This window comes from Sphaerodactylus townsendi, linkage group LG04 (assembly GCF_021028975.2).
Source record: "Sphaerodactylus townsendi isolate TG3544 linkage group LG04, MPM_Stown_v2.3, whole genome shotgun sequence".
In the NCBI taxonomy this organism is placed as follows: domain Eukaryota; kingdom Metazoa; phylum Chordata; class Lepidosauria; order Squamata; family Sphaerodactylidae; genus Sphaerodactylus; species Sphaerodactylus townsendi.
The window spans coordinates 150,183,740-150,209,263 of record NC_059428.1 but is presented as its reverse complement, the minus strand read 5'-3'; the positions used below and the strand labels follow the sequence as shown (position 1 = coordinate 150,209,263).

At 48.0% G+C, this 25,524-nt stretch overlaps 1 protein-coding gene across 6 annotated transcripts in view; it reads left to right on the top strand.

Moving 5' to 3' along the window:
- The window catches only part of SDK1 (sidekick cell adhesion molecule 1), a 536,293-nt gene that overhangs the window by 482,151 nt on the left and 28,618 nt on the right, over positions 1-25,524 (top strand). For all 6 annotated transcript variants that reach the window (XM_048493601.1, XM_048493596.1, XM_048493599.1 and 3 more), the window contains 4 exons: positions 15,120-15,235; positions 16,524-16,710; positions 18,176-18,313; positions 24,083-24,244. In XM_048493601.1, the coding sequence (XP_048349558.1) occupies positions 15,120-15,235; positions 16,524-16,710; positions 18,176-18,313; positions 24,083-24,244 (603 nt within the window). The remainder of the gene's footprint in view (positions 1-15,119; positions 15,236-16,523; positions 16,711-18,175; positions 18,314-24,082; positions 24,245-25,524) is intronic.

Genomic DNA, 25,524 nt, shown 5'->3' with positions numbered 1-25,524 from the left:
TGGGTGGTCGCATGTGTGAATGAAATTTTAGCACAGAATCTAAGAGGGAAGAAGAAGGGTTCTTGTCTGCGTAGGCGTTTCGGCCTCCTGTGGAGACCCCCTTCGTGATCTGAAAACAGCAGAAATGGAAGAGGCTCCCCATGTTCAGATCTGGTTCTGCCTTCCCTGTCTCTGAACTTCACTAATCCCAGAATCACGAAAAGCATGAGATTAGTCCCGGCGCAATTTATTTCACTTCCTCCGCAGGTGGCCGCGAGTGTGAATGAGACTGGAGGCCCGAGAACTGAGAGGGAGGAAATGAAAAGGGAACAGTTTCCTCTCCCAAGTTGCTGTTTGTGCCTCCTAGTGGGGCCATCCCATAATTTAAGAACAGTGGGAGTTGAAGATGCTTCCAATCTGGCTGCGGCCCCAGCCTTCCTGTTCCTGGGCCTCAGAGATCACAGGAACATGAAAAGCGCTAGAGAAATTCTGGAGGTACCCTTAAGCCCTTTCTTTTCACTGTGTACTGTCCTTTCACTGTTGGATGACAGGGCTGTCCTTTTGATTGGGAAAGAGGGCGACACTCCGGAAACGTCCAAGGCCTCATTCAGTCTGCTGTTGGAAGCATCCATCTTCTTAAGCAGGATAGAGCCACTGGCTTGCCATCCCCCCCACCCCACAGTGCATGACACCCACTCCACAAACTTTTAGGTGCCACGTCTTTTTACTCAGTATTATGGGTTGGGGGCGAGGGGGGAATGGAACTCATATTTGTGTTTATAGCCTGCTTCTTGCCTGAGGAATTTAGTCCACTGAATGTTTTTTTATTCTGGTTCTGGTGGGTTTTCCGGGCTGTGTGGCCGTGGTCTGGTGGATCTTGTTCCTAATGTTTCGCCTGCATCTGTGGCTGGCATCTTTAGAGGCGGATCACAGAGGGAAGTCTGTTACACACTGTGTCCAGAGAGAAGGAAATGTTTGGAGTATACATTGTCCATGTCCCAGGGTGGGGAACCAATCAGTAAGTGTTTGGGTGGTACTTGTTATGCAATGATGTGGTTGGTAGTATTGAATTGCTGGTGGGGCTTATCAGTCCAGTGCAGCAGCAGCAGTCTTGGTGAATGCAAGTCCTGTGTTTGGTGAATGCAAATCCAGACCACGTCCACACAGCCCGGAAAACCCACCAGAACCAGTTGAATCCAGCTGTGAAAGCCTTCGACAATACATTGTTTTATGCTGTTTTTACAACGTGTTTGACCATTCTTAGGTTTTATAAGATTTTACTGTACATTTTCCATCTGAACGGCTCTGGACAGGCAGCATATAAATGTTCTGAATAGACAGATAACAGCGAACACAACCTTTTAGGCACCTGTCAGGTTTTGGCCTGGGTCATTGTGGATGCTGCAGGTTGGCAGGCTAAGTTTGGGAGTTGCTTAAAATTTCCCTACACCCCTATCGTTCAGGTCTGGAAGAAATATTTCATTTCTCAAAGAGTCTCGGCTTTATCCTTTTAAACATTGCTAGAGGAAGTGTGGAATGGAAATCGCTGAAATCCAGTGGGAGAGGCAGGGATATCTTTACCCTAGCTATGGCTTGCTTAATTCCTCCGGCCTCCAGCTGTCTCTCAATCCTTCTCCCACCTGCGCAGCCACAGTTCTGGGCTGCAATCCTGTGCACAGCTTCTTAACACTCCCTGAGGTCAACTGGACTGAAGCAGGAACGCAGCCCTTATCCAAAAAGCCTCGCTCCCTTGGGTCCAGTTCGGGCCAAAAATATCCCCAGTTCTGTACAGTGTCAAACACTTCAATCAGAAAAGAAAAAGGCATAATCGAGCCGATAGAGTGAGTGAGTTTCTATCTACTAGTGAGCACTGTGCGGGCGGACCATTCGCGTAGGGTCGAAATACTCCTGCTTTGTGTCCACAAAGGAATACATTCAAAGGCTCCGCGTGCTTTTTAAAAAATATGTTATTACTTATTACTGCTTGAATAGCTCACCCTTCCTGTGTGAACCCTGGAGCAGCATGCATTCATTTCCTTTCAGTTGGAGCACTGGGTTGTAGACAGCCTCTTCAACCTTGTTGTTTTTTGTTAATGCTTTGTGTTGAGGTCCCCCTCCCACATTTTATTTGAATGTCATATGTGAGCTCAAAATAGCTGGATAAAACGGGGGGGCGGGGGGCGGGGGTTGTCTTAGTTTCCCCCATTGCAACCTTCTTCCTTTGTTGCGGCACAATTTCTCCAGTCAATATCCTGTTCGAAAGCTTAAAAATTGAATAGCATTTGCTGATTACAATTCTTCAAGGGCATGCATGGGAGTCAGTGACATCAGAGTGTCAAAACAGATATGCCGCTACAGCGCCGTGGAAAGGTGTCTCTTGATGCCAGTGGTTCAGAGCTGCATGCCAGACAGTTTCAGACCCATTATATTTGGCTCCTTTCCAGTTCCCAGATTGCAGTCCAGTTTTGGAACCAGAAAGGAACTGAGCTTAACGGGGGCGAGTTTTTACCACCCCACAATCTCTCGCCAGCTCCATACCGCAGAGAGGGAAATCTGCAAACAATGTCCAAATTGAGACATATGTTGGATCGGTTTCTCTGCTGCCCTTAATTTTCCGTCTGCGAAACAGGAAAGCACCAGAGATAATTTAGCTCTGGTTTGCTGCGACAAGTCAAGGCAGCTGACTGAGCGCCTCATTAACAGCTCATTAAGTTGTTAATATTACTCATAAGCAGCTCTCGATAGGGCTCTGTATGTTTGGTATGTTTCAGAAAGCAGCGACAGGAGCAGCTCCTTCTTTTTAACTCTTAGAAAGAAGTGCCTTGATTTGTCACGTTGGGGAGAAGGGGGTTTGGGCTTTGCCTACAAGGAATGGAACTCGTTGGCCACCGGGAGAGGGTATGAATTGGCTTCCAATTTGAGCACACTTCCATAGTTGAGCTGAGAGAGAGAGAGAAAGAGAGATGACTTCCAGATGTAGCCCTCGTGGTGTAGTGGTTAAGAGCAGGTGCACTCTAATCTGGAGAACTGGGTTTGAATCCTCGCTCTGCCACTTGAGCTGTGCAGGCTTACCTGGGGAACTAGATTAGCTTGTGCACTCCAGCATAGGCCAACTGGGTGGCCTTGGGCTTGTCACAGTTCTTTGGAGTCTCTCAGCCCCACCTACCTCACAGGGTGTTTGGGGGGAGGGAGGGAAAGGAGGCTGTAAGCCCCTTTGAGTTTCCTTACAGGAGAGAAGGGGGGGGTATAAATCTAATCCTCCTCCTCCTCCTTCTTTTTCTCCTGCTTTCACAGCCAGCTTTTATATGTTGTCCCGCGCTCTATTTTGATGAAGACTTGGCTCCTTTGGGTCCTAACTTCCTTTCTTGTCCTGCGGTCTCCATTGCTCTTGACCCAGGGCCTAGTTGCCTATACAGATTCATCTGTGGCATTGCACTTACTGTGTAGAGAATTTCCTGTTTTTCATGTGACGTATTGGTTTGCTGGTCAAGGTAACTCCAAGCACTGGGCACGTTTGGTTGTGTGCTGGCTAGCTAAGGTTGAGCAGAAATCTTTCAAAGACCTTAACAGAACTGGTAAGGTCTCAGAAACTGGAAGAAATTTTAATTTTGACACTGTTTGTATTCAGTTGACCTTTGACAAAGACTGTGGTGTCGAAATCTGTCTGTTTTGAAGTTTTTGTCTATGTGTGTGACATCAAGTTTCAGATAACTGATAGCAACCCTGTAGAGTTTTCAAGGCAAGAGAAAGAGGTAATTTGCCATTGCCTTCCTCCACACCTGCTGAGAGAGTTCTGAGAGAACCGTGGCTGGCCCGAGGTCACCCAGCAGGTTTCCTGCAGAGGAACGGGGAATCCAACCAGGTTCTCCAGATTAGAGTTAGCCGCTCTGTGGTAATACAGGAGAGGGGGCTGGTTAGATTTTTGTATGTACATTAAAGCTGCCAGATCAACTTGCAACTATCAGATGGGAACTCACAGTGTTTTAAAAGCCAGTTCCTGGGTTTGTTCTTTTTTTTTTCACCCTTTCACGACGCAGAGATGTAACTTGGGGACCATGCAGATATCATACAAAGCTCTCTCACCAAATTCTCCAGGACAAAGTAGATGGGATTGCCGTGTGATACGCCACCTGGACCCGTCCTACTCCTACCTGCTTTGGCAGCATACATCCCAGCATCTCCCCTGGGGCCTTGTTTGAGAGCTGCTTTTCCTTCAGTTTGAATTTTATCCACCTAACTATACAGCCTCGGTTCTCTCAGCAAAATGACCATAAATGATAAGATGGCAGAGGGAAGATGGGGTGTTTTGGGGGGGATGGAAAAGAAAGACAAAAACGGAAGGGAAATAAAACTGGCCATTGGAAAAGACAAGCAGTGCCACGTTTTAATAGAACAACAGTACGCTGATTTCAAAATGATTTCACAGAAAGACCCTTTTCGGGCCTCAGGATTATAGCAGTTTGGGCTCCTGGCGGCAACTGGGGGAGGAAAATCTATTAATGGAAATTAGCTTCAGTCAAGACCAGCATGGATTCTTTTCTAGGGCGGAAAAGACCCAATTAGGGCCATAAATGAAAGTAATGAGAAGGAATAATATTATTAGGACCGTTGGTGCATCCTGACCTCCTTTCTGAGACCTCAGATGCGTTCCCCCGTCAAGGCAACAGGTGACTCACAGATCTTAACAAGGAGCCAAACGTGATTGGAAACACCACCTGGATGGGTGGGCACATATTGATGTACAACCAGAATGAAGGAAGTCATCAGTGGAGAGGCTGGAAGATGAATACAGGAGAGCCAAGCCACCCAAGTAGCAGCTTGGAGCAGTGCCTTTGAAAAGGTGCTGATGCCCTCCCCCTCCTAGAGCACAATTGGCCCCCAGCCTTCAGTGGCAGAGGAGGGGAATCCCTTCAAGTGTCCCGTGGCTTCCCCCATCAGTCAAGCTGAAGTCATGGCACAGTTGCTCGGCTTGGTCTCCCCGGATAGTGGAACGGGCCAAATGGTGAGGGCCGTACTTGGAACCAGCCCTGCTGTTGGGCAGTTGAGGAGAGAAGGAGAAGAAGAAGAAGAGTTGGATTTATATCCCCCCTTTATCTCCTGCAAGGAGACTCAAAGGGGCTGACAATCTCCTTTCCCTTCCCCCCTCACAACAAACAACCTGTGAGGTAGGTGGGGCTGAGAGAGCTCCGAAGAACTGTGACTAGCCCAAGGTCACCCAGCTGGTGTGTGTTGTAGTGCACAGGCTAATCTGAATTCCCCAGATAAGCCTCCACAGCTCAGGCAGCAGAGCGGGGAATCAAACCTGGCTCCTCCAGATTAGAGTGCACCTGCTCTTAACCACTACACCAGCGCTAGTAACCCACTGTAGTCAGTGTCATGCCTTAACAATCCTGAAGATGTGATTCATATCCCCACAGATGTAAAGCTCCTGGTACATTTCTTCCTTGAAAAGAATGTACTGGACTTAAATTGTTTTGAACTACCACACATGGTTGCCTTTCCACCCTTATTATTAGAGAACCATCTACCCCGTCTACTCAGCCTTAAACCTGGCGAGTTGGGGAGGAAAACTGCAGAAACCAACTCTGTAAAAATTGAAACCCATCCCATGCCAACAACTCAAAAAGAGTTGGAAGGGGACTTGAGGGGGTATTTAGCCAACCGCATTGTCCAGCTTCTTGCTTGAAGGAATCCAGCCACAGAGAGTTCCCCCGCCTCCCTGATAACTGTTTCAACACTACTCTTGCCATTAAGGAAGTTTCTCCTACCTTTTAACCTGAATCTGCAGACTTGCAACTGAAGTCCCTTTAGCTCTTCCTATAACAACAGCCTCCATTGAAAGATAAATACACTCCAAGCTGCACATCAAGGAATGCTAAAAGGCAGAAGAGAAGCGAAAGGAAAGGTAAGTAGAGCCGCAATCAAGCGAAATCAATATCAACCCAATTATAGCAACTCGGCCGGACTGCAGCATGTCCAAGAGAAGGGGGAAACGAACGCCCTTAATTATTAAACCACAGGACAAACTGGTCAGTTATTAGCAAACCAACGAGCAGGAAATGATTTTCCCTCTGAAAGTCGAACTTGCAGGAGCTAAAAATGGGCTCGCGAAGTGCTCAGCCCCAGACCCTCGATCCCAGAAGTACAGATTGAAACAAAACTATGAATCTAGATGTCAGGGATTTACTTGGTCACTGTAGGTCTCTTGTTGTAATGTCTCTGTGACTCCAGTCATCAACAAGACTCAGGAAGATTTTCAAGAGCTTTGTTGGAACTGTGTCATTCCCCGGGCTCAGATAGCCGAAACTGGGGGTTTGGCTCTCTGACCCCTGGTATATACCTTTACAGTTTAGTTCAACCTCTGGAGTTCCCCCCACCCTCGCATTCCCCTACTATCAGCATGTGAAAAGACAGTGGGAATAACAGCATTGAACTAGTTGCTTTGCAAGCAGGGGAGGCCTCCGTAGCCTTGAGCGATGATGATGGCTGGGCCATCTGTGGCTGGGATGTGGACATGTGAACTGCCAGGCCTGTCATTTGTCACCATCCAGCACCGCCCCCTTTTCTCCTTCCTCCTCCTGTAAGTGACTGGAGTGTTGGAGCCGGGAGTTGCGGTGTCGAATTCCCATGTTCACTGGATGACCTTGGCCCGGTCTCACACTCTCAGCCTAACCTTGTGAGGGTGACACAGAAGAGGCCAGCACAGTGTTCTATCACAGCCATCAACCTTTCATAGGCATAGGTTAGAAATCAGCGCGAAACCAATCAAAGTACGTCAGAAGCAAACTACAAGCCTGGGTTAAGGAGAATCCAGAGTGAAAAGACTCTTTGGGTCCCGTTGTGGTGAAAAGCCAGGCATAAAAATCTACAAACCGACTAGGGATCAATATTATTAAGGGCTTTTCCAGAACAATCTGTGTTTCATCTTCATATTCTTTATTGCCCGTTCTTTGGATTCTTGCTTTAGGCAAGATGTTGAAGTGATCCTATATTATTGTTGAAGGCTTTTTATGGTCAGAATCAACTGGATATTGTGGGCTTTCCAGGCTGTGTAGCCACAGCCTGGTCATTTTTGCCAGACCATGGAGGGAAGCACATCTCCCTGTTACATGCCACTAAAGATGCCAGCCACCGATGCAGGTGAAACGTCAGGAGCAAAAACTACCATATTACAGCCTCACAGCCCAGAAAACCCACAACACCCAGTGATTCTACATTGACTTTATTCTTCCCTAACTTTGATCTTCGCCCTTCTGTCTTGCATGAAATCCTATAATTCAATTTACCCTTGCTTCTAACCACCCTGACTCCCCTGGGTTGGTGATCAAGAGACTTCATAAAGCCACTTGCAAACTACCTGGGGATCTCCTTGTTACAGGTAGGTCACAGTGACGTGATCTGGTTGCCCTCCTGAATCGCTGTCTGATTAATAGCTTTGGGTACCAAAATCCATTCCCCGGAGAGGAGGGCAAGCAGTGTTAAACTGCTCGGGTGAAATGAGTCAGTTAACTAATTGATTCTAGCTGTTTGAGCTTGGTGTGTCTTACGTCTGAGCCGGCGGGCCTAACAGAGATATTTCTGTCTAACAGGTGCCGTGGCTATTTGTTACAAATATTGTTTAAGAACCGCAGACCGAGGTTCATCGAGTCCACCATTCAGGCTCAGTGTGGACCTCACGCAAAACCATGAGGCAATTATGTTTTAGTTAGTGCGGGGGTCAGAAGGAAGAGCGCTCCACTCAAAGTGGATTGATCCCGACTAAAATTTTTGCTCGAGTAAAACGTTCTATGCATGGAAGAAGAATAAGAATTTGAATTTATATCCCCCCTTTCTCTCCTGTAAGGAGACTCAAAGGAGCTTACAGTCTCCTTTCCCCTCCCCCCTCACAGCAAACACCCTGTGAGGTGGGTGGGACTGAGAGAGCTCTGAAGAACTGTGACTAGCCCAAGGGCACCCAGCTGGCATGTGTTGGAGCGCACAAGACCCTTTGAGTTTCTTTGCAGGAAAGAAAGGGGGAATATAAATCCAAACTCCTGCTCCTCCTCCTCTTCTTGTGCTGCTTCATCGGCTTCTTCTGCTTCTTCTTCTGCTTCTAGTGTCTGTGAAACTGGAGCACAGCATCCCCAAATGCAGCAAGACCTGTATGGATTTATGTAGCCCCCCCCCCTTTTTTTTTAATTCAAAGCCACCTCTAAACGAGTGGCCAACTCTGCCGGAGCACAAATTCCTCTGGAGACAACCCTCCAATGGCTCCACTGAAACGAACTTGGAAAAAAAAAACCCTTTGCTCTTGTTTTATCCTCAGCCTCCCTGTACAAAAAAAAGAGAAACCTTTAAGTGCTTCTTTACAGTATCTGGATGAAAAGAAAACTTGAGAGGATTTCAGCTCTTTGAGAAACTGGAACGGGCTGGACGGGGCGGGGAGGGGGGTTGAACGCAAAGGATGTCCTCGCACAATGGAGGCGCTCGATTGGGAGACAACTGCCCAATCGATGGAACGCGTGGTGAATATCAGCTGCCAATTCATTTCACATTCTTTGAATCAATCACTCCGTGGTTTTGCTCTTGACTGCCAGAGCTGCAAAAGAAGAGACATTGCCTCATTCTTTTGCGTAAATGGCTCATTGCAGTAGGGGAGGGGCCCTCGATGTAAACTTTTCTGGATTAGCATTGATTTTGAAACTATTAAAACTGCTTGGCTTTTTTGGAGGGGGGGGGATTAGGGTGCCCCGATAATCCCAGAATCTTGTGAGTTGATTCAGTTGCTCGCTATGTCGGCCTGTTAACCTACCTTATAGGGTTGTTGTGAGGATAAAAAAGGAGCACTTACTTTGCACAAATTGTTGGTGAAAGGGGGAGGATGAGATAAATGCATACAATATTAACGGTTTCTTAAATCTCAGAAGAATCTTGCAACTCTATTCTGGTCCACACTTGGTAGCAAGAGAACACCAACAGAAAACCTTTTGACTAGACGTACACTGTTGGAAATTCACCACCTTAGATCGGGTCCTCGGTATGGCACCCACAGGTGCCACGGCACTGAACAGCCCCTTTCGTGGCCCCTTCCAAGTGTTTTTAGAAAGAACTGCATACTTTTTTAGAACTGTGCAGGTTCTGAGTGTGGGATATTGACAAGGGAGGGCACTTCTGTGAGGGTAACAAGAGAACAGATTGGAAAAGAGAGTACATGGGTCACAGTTGATGGGGAAAAAGGCCAAGATCAGAGCTGACAGACAAGCCGGGAGACCCGTTTACAAAGATCTTGTACACAGGTCAGAAGTGCCTGCGCAGAAATGGAATCGGAGGGGATGCCTTTTTTGTTCCTGCCCATTTGGTCAATGCGTCTGACTTCTCTGTTTCTCGGGGGGGGGGGGGGGCTCTCTCTCTCTTTTCTCTCGTTTTTTTTCTCTCTTTCTCTTTTTTCTCTCTCTCACAAAACCAGGGGGCATACATTGAAAATTAGGACTAACAGAATTAGGACTAACAAAAGGAAACATTTATTCACGCAACGCATGGTCAGTGTTTGGAATGTGCTTCCACAGGAGGGCGTGATGGCCACTAACCTGGATAGCTTTAAAAAGGGCTTGGACAGATTTATGGAGGAGAAGTCGATCTCTGGCTCCCAATCTTGATCCTCCTTGATCTGTGGTTGCAAATGCCTTAGCAGACCAGGTGCTCAGCAGCAGCAGCAGCAGCAGCAGAAGGCCATTGCTTTCACATCCTGCATGTGAGCTCCCAAAGGCATCTGGTGGGCCACTCCAAGTAGCAGAGTGCTGGACTAGATGGACTCTGGTCTGATTCAGCAGGCTCTTTCTTATGTCTTATGTTTTTATGTTTAAGCAAAGTGCATGCTTATAAGTCAAGAACAGCACATGGAGATGACATTTTAGTTTTCCTGGATCTTATACTCATATCTTAGCGGTTTTTATTAAAAGCCAGTCTTGCACGGGACTTCTCATTTTTACTGTAGCCATTTGATATTTTATTGGTTGATGCTCTGTTAAAAACCATGCTGCCTCTACTGAGCAGCTATTCCTCTCTATGTCCTTGTTTGGCAATATATGCAAGAAAGAAAATAAAAACCTAATGCTTCTGGATCTACCCACACGAAGTGACCCAGTACATAAACTAGAGCTCTAAGCGTTCTCTCGGAGGAGTTTTATGTGAGCAGAGATTGCCTTGTTTCCTGAAAAATTGGGAACACTCCCCCAATAACATAATGACCCCAGTTTGTGCAGGGTTGCAAGTGCTGTGGATGGCTGTGAAGCTCTGAATTTCAGCCATGCTCTAATTTTGCACAAACACAGGCTTGTCTTGTGTCCCAGCTCATCCCCAACAGTCAGAGTCCCCTCTTGACTGCAGCTCCTGCTACGTCTGGTGCTGTCCGTATGCCTAGGCTAATTTCCTCCCCTCGGTTGCACTCCCTGCTCTCGACACGTCTACAAATCTGCCGTTGTTATCGTTGTTTTTAGAGGAAGAAGCAGCAGAATTGATTGCCCGGGCTGCTGCGTTTGTGATTTGCTCTTTTCCTGAGTGATTCTTCCACAGGGCTGGGGGGACGGGGGACGGGCTTTATGATAATTCAAATCCTCCTTTCAAACAGCTGCCACCTAGACAGGGCTGCACCGGAAGCAGGAATCGCGTACTTTCAGATGACAAGTAAAGCGGGGAATCAAACCCGGTTCTCCATATTAGAGTGCACCTGCTCTTAACCACTACGCCACTGCTGCTCCTTGTAGAGCGGATGCAAGAGTGCCTGATTCTGAACGTCAGCTCGGAAGCACGCCCTAGGAGGGTGAGGCCTGGTTGGGTGGGTTTTTCTGAGCCTTCTCTACAAACGGTGGAATAAGTTCTTGGTCTGGGAGCTCTCCAAAGTCCTGAAGCTTGCCTCTAGCCAAGCCTGGCTCCTCACTCCTGAGAGGACGGATTGGACTGGGCAGAATCAGCCAAAAAAGAAAGCCAGAAAGTCTTTTTAGAAACTTAAGTCTTAAATTAAAAGTAGGTCTCCGTTCTGGAAAAATTGAACATGACTGCGCTGGAAGCCTGCAGACTGTAGAATTTGGGGCCTGTATTCCCCCCCGCATAAAAGTATTCAGTAATTTCCAAAAGATAATTGGATTATGTCCTGAAAACCAGGAAGGTTTTTCAAAGGCTCCGCTTTCCCATTCCTAACCGTATTTACTCAGAGGTAAATCCCATTACGGGACTTTGGAGGATGTGGTCTGATAATTGTGTAATGCTTGATTTGCTGAAATTAGCGTAACGCTTGATTTATGTATAACAAGGACTGCAAACGACAGCATGCGTTCTACCACCCCTTTCTGCAAAGCTGGAAATCTTTCTCCAACTTTGGTTGGTCTTCCTCCATAAAGAAGATCGAGGCAACCAGAATTGGGGAGTGCAGGCCCCCTAGGAACCAGTGAAGTTGAAAAGTCTAATAGTTATCTGTTCAAATATATTAAATACACATTTTGTTGCTCTGTGCTTTGCTCCTAATAATTAAAAAAAGCTACGCATAAGAATCTAATTAGAAAATATGCATCCATTTCTGGCAAGAGGTCCGTCGTCACAGCAGCCACCAGTCCTAGCACACATCGTTCTTTACTTTACCGCTTCCTTTACCTGTGAAGTCCCCAAAAACCCAAATAGATGAGCGCGTCTGGGTTTCGTCAGCCAGCCTAGGCGTTAAGATAGAGCAAGCTATCTGCATTTGCAAGCCAAGCAGTGCGCGAGGAAAATTGGATGGCACAAAAGGCAACTTTAATTTGCAAGGAAATCAGGATGCAGAAAATAACGTTCTGACTTCCAGCCCTCACCTTGCGCTGTAATTCCCCCCTTCCCCCCCTCCATTTCTCCCAGTGGGACTGAAGCCAGCGCAGCTCCATCTGTGGGCGTACCAAGTGTCAACAGGCCTGTGGTGTTTTAATCACTGTGTTGTCTGGATCCAGCTCTGAGCGAGGGTGGCTGACACACACCGGGTGCAAATGCCAGCATCCATCACTGGAGAGAGGCACAAAAGCATCGCACACTTGCTCTCTCAGAGGATTTTGAGGATTGGAAACGTGTTAGCATCGGCATGCAGTATAATCCTGATGTTTAGGACTATGTGCCTAGCTTCTGCCAGCATGCCTTGATTGCTAGGGCAAAGGGGCAGATGGGGTGGGTGCCTTCTGGGATGTGGGGTAGAGAAGAGATTGGGGGGGGAGGGTTTGACGGCTGCTGTCTGGTCTCTGAACTTTGCCAGATCTGAAACCCACCTCGCTCCAGAGAGTGAATTAAGAGCATAATGCAGGAGTCCCCAGTCATCTTAAAGCCTGTGAGTTTTGAGAAAAGGTAGCAGAATTGGCACACTGCTCTATGTCTCTTTAAAAAATTCACTGTGGGGTTTTGCTCCCTTTCCCCCCCCCCCTTCAAATGGCAGTACTTGCTGGAGCGAGTGGAGTGGGGTAGAAATGGATGAAGAAGGAGGAGGAGGAGTTTGGATTTATATCCCAGTATATGTGGCTTAAAAGCACCTTTCCCTTCCCCTCCTCCAACAAAACCCTATGAGGTGGGTAGGGTTGAGAGAGCTCCGAAGAACTGTGACTAGCCCAAGGTCACCCAGCAGGAATGGAGGAGTGCGGAAACACATCTGGGTCACCAGATAAGCCTCTGCCACTCAGGTGGAGGAGTGGGGAATCAAACCTGGTTCCCCAGATTAGAATCCACCTGCTCTTAACCACTACACCACGGTGATTTTCAGTTCTTGTATCATTAAGAAATCTTGAAGGAATCCAAGCTATTAATCCCCCCCCCCCCCGATCCTCATGATTCACTTTTCACCGAGGACTCCTCTTTCCCTGAAATATTCAGAGAAAAGTCATAATAATTACAGAAATAGGCTTTCATTTTTTTTTTCATTGCATGCCAGTCATTTTGGATCGGAGCTACAGCCAACAAGTGTGGAGGCATAAAACAAAAACCCACCCACAATTGTTTGCGTCGAGGACTGTTAACGCCGCTCTTAAAATTCCTCCAGTTAGTTTTGATTGAATTGTGTTTTTTCTCTTTTTCTTCTTCTCCTGTCTCCTCCCACTCTCCCCCCCTCTCTTTTTTTGGGGCGTGTGATTCTGTCGTTTAATGGAGCGGTAAATAAGAATTTCTGATAATGAGCCTAAGCATCTGTCACAACAACCTGGCGGTGGTTATTAACATTTCCATTAACGGCAGGGTCGGCAGCGATAATACAGAAACCGCACAGTTAGAACAAAATAAATAGTTGGTGTCAGACTGAGTGGGTGTTAATTACTATTTTACTTTATAACCCCGGAGAGGGAGAGAGCAAAAAAAAATAAATGTGGCTGCTGTCGGTCAGCACATGTGTGTCTGTGTATGTTCTCGGGAGGAACGGAGGACTGGATAGCCTTCCTTGGGTAGGGGGTGTCTTTATAGCTTTGGTTTGCAGTCTGTTAAATGGGCACGGAGCACAGAGGCCCATGAAACATGGCCAGAGATTATTACAATACCATCTGCAGGCAAGGAGAGTGGAAGAAGAAGAAGAAGAGGAGGAGGAGGAGGAGGAGGAGGAGGAGGAGAGTTGGATTTATATCCCCCCTTTCTCTCCTGTAAGGAGACTCAAACCCCATGAGGTGGGTGGGGCTGAGAGAGCTCCGAAGAACTGCGACTAGCCCAAGGTCACCCAACTGGCTTGTGTTGCAGTGCACAGGCTAAGCTGAATTCCCCAGAAAGGCCTCCACAGCTCAGGCGGCAGAGCGGGGAATCAAACCCAGTTCCTCCAGATTAGAGCGCACCTGCTCTTAACCACTATGCCACTGCTGCTCCTTAATAATAGGTGGGTTGAGGGGAGGGGCTATGGTCCAGTGGCAGAGCATCGGGTCGTAGCTGATAGGATAGACCAGCGCTTGAGGTCCGGGAGAGCAGCTGCCAGTCAAAGTGGACAAGATTCAGTCAGACGGAACAAGGGTCTGACTCCTCAGTATAAGACAGCCGTAGGTGTCGTTCCTGCCTGTGCTGTTTTGGCTGCCTTCCTGAAGTGTGTCCAAGTTATGCGTCCTGAAATGTGTCTCTGCTCATCAGCCTCAATCTATTATTTATGCACGCAGCCCATAGAGGCAGAAGTGGAGGCTGACGCGCGGCAAGATTCCTTTGGGCGCCCAGGACGAAGCGCTCCTTTGAAAAGGAAAACAATCCACTTAGCTGTTTGGAGGCGATTGCACAAATGTCCTGGAGCTGAACACCATCCAGCTAGGATTGGAATCGGATCACACGCGCACAGGCGGTTTTCTCCCTGAAGCGCGGGGGCTTGGCAGCTTCCGGGCAAACTGTACCGTGTCATTTGGTTAAGCCGCCGCTGGAATAACTAGCCAGGATGGGCAGGATCACCCCTGTTGGGGAAATGTTTCTGGTCGCAGCAGAGAGGCACAACTGAGACTTAAACCTCAGGGAGGCGGTCAACCTGGGTTAGCAGGACTGTACCACTTTGGGAGGCTGATGGGAGCTTCCTCCTGAACACAGAAAAGATGCACGTTGGGGTCGAGGCTAGACTAGAAGTCCTCTGTGTCATGCTAACTCATAGAATCATAGATTCTTTTATAGAATCAAAGATTCTTTCATAAACTCATAGATTCCGGTAGAATCATAGATTCTCTCTGAGGGCAGAATATCCTTTTGCTTGCTTTTGCATGGAGGGCCACTCTGCCATGTGATTTTCCTGCCTGGAGCTTGCCAGTTCTTGGTTGGGAAAACACTGGAGGGCGGAGCCTACCGAGGGCCAAGTGCCCTAGAGCCCACTCTCCGAAGCAGCCATTTTCTCCAGGGGAACTGATCTGCGTCATTTGGAGTTGGTTTTAATTCTGGGAGTTCTCCAGGTCCCGTCTGGAGGTTGGCAGCCCTACCAACGTGCAAGCAGCGGGGAAGGGGGGGGGCGTCTGTGCAGACAGCATCTCAAGGCATGCAAAGAGAAACAGAAATGGGAACGAAGAACAAAGCAGACAGAAGGGAGGGAGCAAGATTTGTGGAAGGACAGGTGATCGGTGTCGGCAGCCTCTGAAAAAGGCTGTGTCTGCCCCGGCCTGTTTCCACCTGTCTGTTCCATCCACTTCTAACCCTCCTTCCTTTTCCCTGTCTTCTTTTTCCAGCACCAGCGATGCCCCCTCAGAACGTCCAGATAAACGCTCTTTCCGCCAGTCAGCTGGAAGTCACTTGGGAACCGCCTCCTGTCGACAGTCAGAACGGGAACATACAAGGCTACAAGGCAAGCGCTATGTGTGTGTGTGTGTGTGTGTGTGTGTGTGTGTGTGTGTGTGTGTACGCACATCTTGCCCAACTGTTGGAAACTTTTCAGATGTGTTAACCCTTCCTTCCTGCTTCAGACAGAACTAGAAACAGCAATGGGAACCTGATGAACTGTTCAGCTGGGGGGATTTGGTGTATGCCCCGTATTTTCCTTATGTGGAGGTAATCGGTGATTTTACTCTGCATGTATGCGTTGGGAAGGTGTGATAGGCCAATCTGCCGTTTGCCCCAGATTTGCACACAATTGAATCCCTGTTGGGGGTCTGCCCCTTCTTTCTACATCCTCCCAGTAGGAAGGAGGTCACATGTGAACCGACCCCAGCCAAGAGTGCCAGTATTCCCACTCAAGGACGTGGCTGGTGGCTCCACGGTGATGCTCCCCGAGGAGATGCACAGTAACATGGGAAGCATGAGAGCATGAGTTAGGGAACCCAGCTCCTCAGCAAAGAGCATTCATGGCATCATAAAACGAAGACAGATAGTTCTGTTTCCACTGGTCTCTTATCAGAAAGTCACAAAGATCATTCCCGAATTGCAGATCGACTTAGCTCCACCCAGCAGCCATTCAATTGTCCATTCCCTGTGAAGTGTACCTCAGGCTCGGTCTTGAGGGTGATGTCCAGTCTGGATCTGGAACACTGGGCTGGCTGGTGGTTGGGGTGCCTTCCTTGCAAGACTGCTGTTCAGCCAGTGTCCATTGCCTCACCTCATTCTCTGCCCTGCACCCTGGAGCCACAAACGGGGAAAAGCAGAGCCAGCCAAAACCATCTGACACTACAGCTTGGCTGGCGTCGAGCTGCCTCATGTAACAATCATGTGTGTTTTTTCTCCATTGTTTGCGCACAGGCTGTTCTAATAGCTTGGCTTGTTGCAGGCAGCCTCTTGGCTGGGCTCTGAGGTCGAGGTGCCGGCTCAGGCGGGTACAGGATTGATTAGCCATTACGCTTGTCAGGCCCAACCAGGGCCCGGCTGAGGGTCCTGCTTGAGTGCAATTAGCGCGTTAGCATTGCCACTTCAGAGCCAAGGGAGAGTCAGAGACAGAAGGGACCACGCGAGTGACACAGGTCCCTCCCTGAGCCTCAGAAACACTGGATGAATGCGACCACCAAGAGAAGAGAGGCCAGGAATTATGTTATCGAGCCGTGCAGATGAATTAAGGCGAAAGGCAGATGACAGTGGAGGCCCAGCTGACGTTTTTTGCTCCGGGGCCATTAAGCCGAACCGCCCTTTCTCTTTCTTTCAACCAGGTCTGCTACTGGGAGGCGGACAGCCAGAACGAGACTGAAAAAGTGAAGGTCCTTTTCCTCCCGGAGACCAACATCCGGCTAAAGAATCTGACCAGTTACACCAAATACCTGACTCGTATCTCTGCATTCAACGCAGCCGGCGACGGCCCAAAGAGCAGCCCCTCTCAAGGCATGACTCACCAGGCCGGTAAGAGCCTGCTTTCCCGCATGCAGGAGTTGGAAAAAGGGGGTAGAGGGCTGAGAGGGGTAAAACAGGCAGCGCCCCCTCAGAGGACGGGTAGGGGGTGAGATTCCCCATCCCATTCCATTCCCCATCCCCTTTCCAATAGAATCTCATCCCCATTTGGGGATGAGATTCCATTGGAACCAAAAAAAACCCTCCCGGTAAAGAGAAAAGCCCAGGGAGTGGGTGGGGTGGAAGCAGTGGTGGGATTAAAATAATTTAACAACTGGTTGTTTACAAGCACCATTTTAACAACCAGTTCTACCGAAGTGATGTGAACCGGCTGAATCCCACCACTGAGTGGGGGGGGGGGGGGGGAGAAGCTGAAACTTTATCCTCGTTGTGACAATTCTTTGCTCGCCTGGAACTGTTTTTATGAAGGAGTGTTCCAAGTTGGAGTCTGTCAGCTGCAGTCAGAACCGGCGCACTTCTCACAGTCCACTCCGCTGCTTGTGTTTTAAGTAGAAAACAGACAAGAATGTGGCTCTTTTGTCAAATTAGAAGCATTGGGCGCTTATATGAGGCCCGTGCCTCCCAAAGAACCTCAGAATGCGTGTGTGTCAAATTGAAATCCCAGAACTCTGTGCTGTTGTGGGCCGTTATACTGCCGTTCTTCTCTGGCAGGAAGGGCCAAGGGGCTGGGCAAAGCCTTATAAAGGCTCCCGGCCGCCCCTCTTGATGACACAATTGCCCACAATGGGCATGGCCGCCACCTGCCTTCCACCCTACTAAGGACAGGCACAGTGGGGCCTCTTAGCCGTGCCCTTTCCCAGGCAGCAATGGCAGGTGGCGGTGATTCATGGCTGCTCTTTCCCTGAGCGTGGGGACATGTAACAGAAGCTGTCCCAGCCTGTTTCAGTTTTTGGTCCAACTGAGGGTCCTATATAGCTCCCCGACCACCATCAGCACCCACCCCTGGGGTGTTCTGATCAGGGCCCACTCTGGTAACCCTTGCAGAGGCTGAAGCAGTCTGTAAACGGGTCCCTTTTTGGACACGATGTGGGACAGATTCAGACAGAGCCATCCCCACCCGCCACTAGGCGTAGTCTCTGCAAAGTCAGAGCTGCTTTGGCAGAGGGACTTTGGGGAATGTTCTTTCTAAGGCGTCCAAATGCAGAAGTTAGCAAGAGTCCGGGGCTTTAGATCTGAAGCTTCTGGCTTTTTAGATCTACAAAGCCATTTCGCTAAGGTTGAGCAACGCAGATGAATAAAACAACGAGCGCTCCTCAGGGTCGGGCTCAGCAAATCAAGACTGACGTAACAGAGAGCGGTGGGAACAGAACGGACGTGGAGGCCGATTGCTGCCACAGGCCACTCTTCCCGTCTTGTGTACAGTGCCACCAAAGCAGAGTGGTTTTGCTGAACAAGACCAGATGCAGGCTAAATGTTTATGTGATGGTTCAGAGTCTCCCCTTTGCCTGTCTTTCAGCCCCCGGCGCTCCCAGCTTCCTGGCCTTCTCGGAAATCACATGCTCAACACTCAACGTGTCGTGGGGGGAACCGGCTGCAGCCAATGGAATCCTGCAGGGGTACCGCGTGATCTATGAGCCTCTATCCCCAGTTCAGGGTAAGCAAGTCCAGGAAGAACTGGACTGACTGTATAGGAAGAAAACAGCTCCAGGTGCATGACTTATGTATAAACCCACCAATCCTTCTCGTCCAGTTTAGCTGCATAGTTTTGCAGGCGTAGGCAGCAGGTTTCCAATGATCTGGTTAGAAGGTGATAGTTTAGATAGTTGTCAGAGTGAAGAAGAAGAGTTGCATTTATATCCCCCCTTTCTCTCCTGTAAGGAGACTCAAAGGGGCTTACAAACTCCTTTCCCTTCTCCCCCCCCCCCCCAACAAACACCCTGTGAGGTGGGTAGGGCTGAGAGAGCTCCAAAGAACTGTGACTAGCCCAAGGTCACCCAGATAAGCCTCCACAGCTCAAGTGGCAGAGCAGGGAACCAAACCCGGTTCTCCAGATTAGAGTGCACCTGCTCTGAACCACTATACCACGCTGGCTCTCAAGTGGTTTAATCCCTCTCTGTCATTTTGAGGGTTGGCCTTGAATACGAACAATACCCCAGAAATAGTTAGCTGTTGTGTTGCGTTACTGATTAGCACTCTCTCCTATGACTACCATTTCCAGCATTCTTCGAGGAAGGCATAACAAAGACGAGTGTTTAGATGTGTAGTGTAGGTAGGACCCCAAGGAGGATTCATGCGTCTTTTGCAGGGAGGGCCCGTGGCTTAGTGGCAGAGCATTTGCTTGGCATGCGAAAGAACCCGGGTTCAAATCCCTGACATCTCCACATAGCGGGTGACGTGACAGACATCTGCAATCTGAGACTCTTGAGAACTGCCGCCAGACTGAAAAGATGGATCTCGACAAACCAATGGTCTGACTCAGCTTCATGCGTTGATGTGTTCTTCGTTGGGCGAATAAAGTCTGGAGGAAAAGTAGCGCTTTGTAGGGGAACTTCAAGGCAAGGCCCGCCAGATGGACCTCAGTATGTAGGAAGAGGATAGTCCCTCAAATATTTTGAACCCTGGCCTTGCCATACAAAATACCTATCCTGCCTCTCCTGATAAACTTAAGAACATAAGAACATAAGAAAGAGCCTTGCTGGGTCAGACCAGAGTCCATCTAGTCCAGCACTCTGCTACTCGCAGTGGCCCACCAGGTGCCTTGGGGAGCTCACATGCAGGATGTGAAAGCAGTGGCCTTCTGCTGCTGCTTCTGCTCTTGCTCCTGAGCATCTGGTCTGCTAAGGCATTTACAACCTCAAATCAAGGAGGATCAAAATTGGTAAGCATAGATCGACTTCTCCTCCATCAATCTGTCCAAGCCCCTTTGAAAGCCATCCAGGTTAGTGGCCATCACCACCTCCTGTGGCAGCATATTTCAAACACCAAATTTAGTTCACATATGCCGGTGTTTTCCTTTGTTCCAAAAGTTCTTCGCAGAAAGGTCACTAGAAAACGCCGGCCTCGTTTTCCTCCCCGTCCTTCCGTCTGTTCTCTTCCGAATCTCCCTTTTCAGCCACCTTCTTCTCCAGTCGGCAACTTGATGACCCAGCTTTTCTTTCGGCCACGCTGGTGTTTTCTTCGCTCTCCGAGAGCCTTTTTAATCAAGGCCTGGGTGTAATCTTGTCCCATCGACAGGAGGCCCCAGCGGTGTGATTAATTTACCAAAATATCGACAGAGAAAGAACAGATAGTCTGTCTGCCAATGAAGGTAGAATCATTCTTGCTGTAAATCTGAAAACCATTAAAAGGTGGGCCAGATGACTTTAGTTAATGTATTTAATGTTTATTTTATACTTTTGGTCTAGACGCTCAACTTTGACTTAATGACTGCCAGTTACCAATTGCTGCCGCTTCAAACGAATGAAAGGATCGATCACCAGTATTTGTGTCTGGATTCCACCCCCACCCCCCCGAAAAAGAAGGAAACTGTCTTTGTGCCTTGAATTTCCATGCCTTTTGTGTGAGAAAAAAATCCCACTTCTAAAAAAAAGCTGGAGAATACAAAAAGGCCTTACCGTTCACCACGATCATGAAGAGCTATTAGAGATAACTTTTATTAGGAGACACAAGGAGGGACCACAAGAAGAAGAAGAGGAGGAAGAAGAAGAAGAAGAAAAGAGTTTGAATTTATATTCCACTTTCTCTCCTGTAAGGAGGCCCAAAAGGGGTTTACAATCTCCTTTCCCTTCCCCACCCCACAACAAACACCCTGTAAGGTGGGTGAAGCTGAGAGAGTTCCAAAGAACTGTGACTAGCATAAGGTCACCCAGCTGGCATGTGTTGGAGTGCACAAGCTAATCTGGTTCTCCAGATAAGCCTCCACAGCTCAAATGGCAGAGCGGGGAATCAAACTTGGTTCTCCAGATTAGAGTGCACCTGCTCTTAACCGCCACACCTGCTCTTAACCGCCACATGGTAGAGGGTATTTGTGGTTTGTTATCAGTCCTAGAGGACCCACTTAGGAAGGGTAGTCACTAGGATGTGTTGGCCCAACTTCCACTTAGAAGGAAGTCACAGGCATTGAGTGTTTTCACTTCTGGATGCACTAAGCTACCCATTGAAAGGAGTCTGGATTCTTTTTCGTTCGGGATACCAATTTAATCCTTACATACATAAGGAAGAGATTCTTCCTTTCTCTTCTTATACCTGTTTCTAAAATTAACCGTGACTGCGTGACATGTCACCAGTTGCGACTGCTCGCCCTGGAATCCCAGGCACTGAGAAAAAGACAAGGGGCATCAGAGGAATAATTTCTGTTTCCGAAAATGCAGCATGGGACAGCCAAGCTGGGTTTATGACGCCGGGTATCTAGCTGGAGACCTTGAGCCTTCCTATCCATGAAAGAGGTCTTTTGAAGTTGCCCCAAAATGTGCTTTGGTCTACAAGAACGCTGTGGGACCTAGTCCAATCTGATCCTGAGCAGGTTCTGTACCACATGCTGGTCAAACCATTATTCATCAAAGCAGGAGGTTTCAAATGTTCGCCTCGTGTCAAGAGGAAGGAGGGGCTCCATCCCAGCGTCGCATGAGCAGTGAAATCAGCGGCCCTTATCTTGATGTTTTCTGAGCCATTTTTTCAAAGATTTTATCTTCTGAGCCATTTTTGCTCATTATATATCTGTCGTTTTCTGCTTCAAGAGGGGAACTGCTCTTCATTTCCAGTGCCCCAAAGTGTCCCTCCTAGAAAGGGAATGATTTCTCTTCAGGTGCCTTTCACTCGCTGTCCCGATTGAGAGATAATCAAGGGGACAGGTTTCCCTGCTAATAGCAGTAAATACTACACCAATTCCGGATCTGTTTTTCACAACTCCCTTTTTTAAAAAAAAAATGATGTTGAGAAATGTCAGCTAGCTGGCAGTTTCCTTTGTACCCAGATTTGTTTTCAGATATGTTGCTCGTCTTCCCCTGGAGATGACGGATACTGTCCAGTATAATTTTCTAACAGTGGGTCTTTTCTTTACTGAACAGTCACTGTCATTTCAGAACTTGAAAGAAAAATTAGCAGGAAAATTTGAACTGAACATCTTTCCAAACTTCTATCGTTGTTTATATCTCCCCAATACGAAGTTCAGATAAATATCTTTTAATATTCTTTACTCATAAACTGAAGAGCACAATAATAGCGTGACAGATGCCTTGTGTTCTGAGAAGTATATTCATGCTGGCATCTGCTGGGTTCAAAATAGATGCCTAGATGGTCCTTAGGAAGAGATCTAAGACTCAGACTTCTCTGCAAACAGCATGCTGCCTTCACAAAGGCAAATGGAATATTAGAAGCTGTTTTAAAGAGATGGAGAAGACAATTTCCCCACAATTATTCATTGTAGGTTTAAAGTGGCAGATCAAAACTATGTGCATCCGAAGAAACAATAAACAAATTGATTGTGGCATGAGCTTTTGTGAGCCAGCTTATTTGGATCCCCTCAGAAGCCTTTATCAGCATAAATAAAAAAAACACACCAAACAAGGTAATTAAGAAAAATTAGCAGCAGAACAAACGAAGCTGCCTTGTACTTCGTCAGACACGTGTTCAAGTGTTCAAGCCGGCGTGGCATAGTAATTAAGAGCAGGTGGATTCTAATCTGCAGAACCAGGTTTGATTCACCACTCCTCCACCCCAAGTGGCAGAGGCTTATCTGGTGAACCAGATGTGTTTCTGCACTCCTACATTCCTGCTGGGTGACCTTGGGTTAGTCACAGTTCTCTCAGAACATCTCTCAGCCCCACCGACCTCACAAGGTGTCTGTTGTGGGGAGAGGAAGGAAAAGGAGCTTGTAGGCCACCTTGGGTCTCCTTACAGGAGAGAAAGGTGGGGTTTAAATCCAAACTACTCTTCTTCCTCTGAACGGCAGCCAGCTCTTCAAGGTCTCAGGTTGAAGTTTTTCTTACCATCTGATCCTCCTTTTCAACAGGGGTGCTAGGAATTGAACCGGGGGCCTTCTGCGTCCCATGCAGACGATCTGCCAGTAAGCCACACCCTCACCTCTAGCGCTGAGCTCCAAAGCCAAAAACCAGCCCCCTCCAAGTATATTTAACAAAACATACAAATCCATTTCGGGAGGTGGAAAAAGATGGAATCAACAATGGTGGATTGCTTTTGTGCCATTTGGCCAGACAAGTTCTGCAAAAGGTTACAGGTCAGCCAGAGATGATAGGAAGGGGAAAGGGCAAACTGGGCTTCCTCAGGACCCCCCTCCACTGGGGTCTGTAGAATTTAAGCTCCCACAGCTACAACTTTCCTGACAGGATCCTCTTTTAAAAAGAATAATGTAAATTCTATGACTTGCTGTGGAATGGGAAGTATCAACTTGTTGAATGGGAAGCAAACCCACTGGGACACACACACCCCTCCCCTTTTGCTCTTCCATGAGAATGTAATTTGTGTGCAATCATTATACAGTCACTGAAAGCATTTTTAGCATAATGGGTGAGCTGGGTCACTGGAGATCCCTTAAGCAACTGGAGCTGCAATGAGATTGCTAAATGGAGCCTCTGTGTGTAGAAGCAGGGTATCTCTGAGTATAGAATGCTGTGTCCTGACGGCAGCAGGAGAACTGTTGCCTTGGTCTTGCATGTGAACCTCCCCCAGGCATGGGAACGGCTGCAGCTGGAAGCAGAACGCTGGACTCAAAGCCCCTTCCGTCTGATTGATCCTGCTAGCCCTGAGGCCTGCTTAACCGTTTTTGCGAGAAATTCCATGAGGGTAATTCTCTTCTGAGATGGTTTTGTCTATCCACAGTTCCCTCGTACATTTGCGGGTCTCTCTTCTTACTCCGCTGGTGGCTTCTTCTGCGACTGCAAAGGGAATAAAAAACCACATCCAGTCTGAACTGTGAAAGGCTGGAACTCAGAGCAGCTTTGCTGTAAATGGACGAGGCCTAGCTCAATAGAGAGTCCGATCTGTGTATATTTCCCTTGAGCTGTTTGACAGAAGGGTTGGGAGAAACCAGGTGCAAGAAGAGCCGTGGGTCCATGGTATCCTGCATGCCCCACTGCCTCCGCCCCAGTTCAATTAGCATGGTTGTCCTTCAACCTCCTGGTGATTTCCCAGTTGCACTGTAAGCCTTCCCTCACCCCTCCACCCAGTGCCCACTTATCAAGCTTAAAGTCTAATTACACTTATCTGTGCTGAAAATTGGCCATTATCGCTCCTTAAATTCCCACTAATCGTAAGAAATACTTCCTCAGCAAACCACTGGATAATTTCCCCGGTAATCTAAACTCGATAAGCTCCGCCGGTCAGCTCGGCGTAGGATGCAGTTTTTGTCTTCCGTGCGTGTGTTTAAGAGTTGATACACCCTGCCTGTATTTTGTGTGTGTTCCAGGGGTGAGCAAAGTGGTGACGGTTGACATCAAAGGGAACTGGCAGCACTGGCTGAAAATCCGCGACCTCACCAAGGGAATCACGTATTTGTTCCACGTGCAAGCAAGGACCATCACCTACGGCCCTGAGCTGCAAGCCAATGTCACCGCGGGGCCAGTGGAGGGTAAGGGAGAGGCCGCCGGAGGCATGCCAAAAAGACTCAAGGAGTGGGCGGGGTGAAACAGTCCATTGCATTGACCCAGCAGCAAAGAAAACAACCCAGAATGCGTTTTCACTCCCAAAGAACAATTAAGTCGCAAGGCACGATTCAGTCGCTTTCTAGCAGAGGGTGAGGACTGCCCAGGGGTCTCTGTACGAGAAGTGGCATCCCATCAGCTCATAGCTACGGGTTTGCGCATCCAAAGGAATTCAGATTCTTCACCAAGAAAGCTAAACTCTCTGACTGGTCTATATTATGCCAATAGAGCAGTCATTCTCTTCCTTTGCACCGAAGGTCCATTTTTTGAACCCAAAGCTGTTTCTGTTGACCATGACCTCTTTTTTGACAAGGCCCGCCTGCTCCTAAGAGTCCCACAGTAGCTAAAATTGTCTTACTGGCACTTTGTCTGCATCACAGGGAATTGTGTAGCTGTTAAAAGCACAGGAGCCCTATCAGGGAAAAAAAACAGTTGGCAGCATTTGCTTTCTCAGATGAAGAGCCAGGCCAAAGAGATTTGTCAAGAAGAAATTTTGTTTTTTTAACTGTTGGTCTGCAGTAAAACAGTTAGATTCGATCCCAGCAGCACTGTAGAGACCAACAAGAGATTCCAGGTATCAGCTTTCCAGAGTCCAAGTTTAGCAACAACACGTTTTATTGGCATATAAATACTTAAAATAGCATAAAACTACCCACTAAGGATAGCGGATAGGGAAAGTGAAAAGTGTGCAACTTAGGGTGCTGCGTGATTTCTGGGCTGTATGGCCGTGTTCTAGCAGCATTCTCTCCTGACGTTTTGCCTGCATCTGTGGCTGGCATCTTCAGAGGATCCTCTGAAGATGCCAGCCACAGATGCAGGTGAAACGTCAGGAGAGAATGCTGCTAGATGCCAGCCACAGATGCAGGTGAAACGTCAGGAGAGAATGCTGCTAGCCATACAGCCTGGAAACCACACAGCATCCCGATGATTCCAGCCATGAAAGCCTTCAACAACTTGGTTTTAATTGACTGTCCATATAGTTTGATGGGAGCAACTTGAAGATTTCGGATCTTCGTTGCCCTTGTTACGAATGTGGCTACATCTGTAGTAATTTAAGGGGTTTTGTCACAGAGTAAGTATTTGAGTTTTCCTTTGTCGGATGTCAGTAGAGCTTCATTGAGATGGAGTTTAATAAACGTGTCTCTTGGAGATGTATACAGTTTACAGTGTAAGAATACATGCACGGTGGTCTCTACATGCCCCTGTG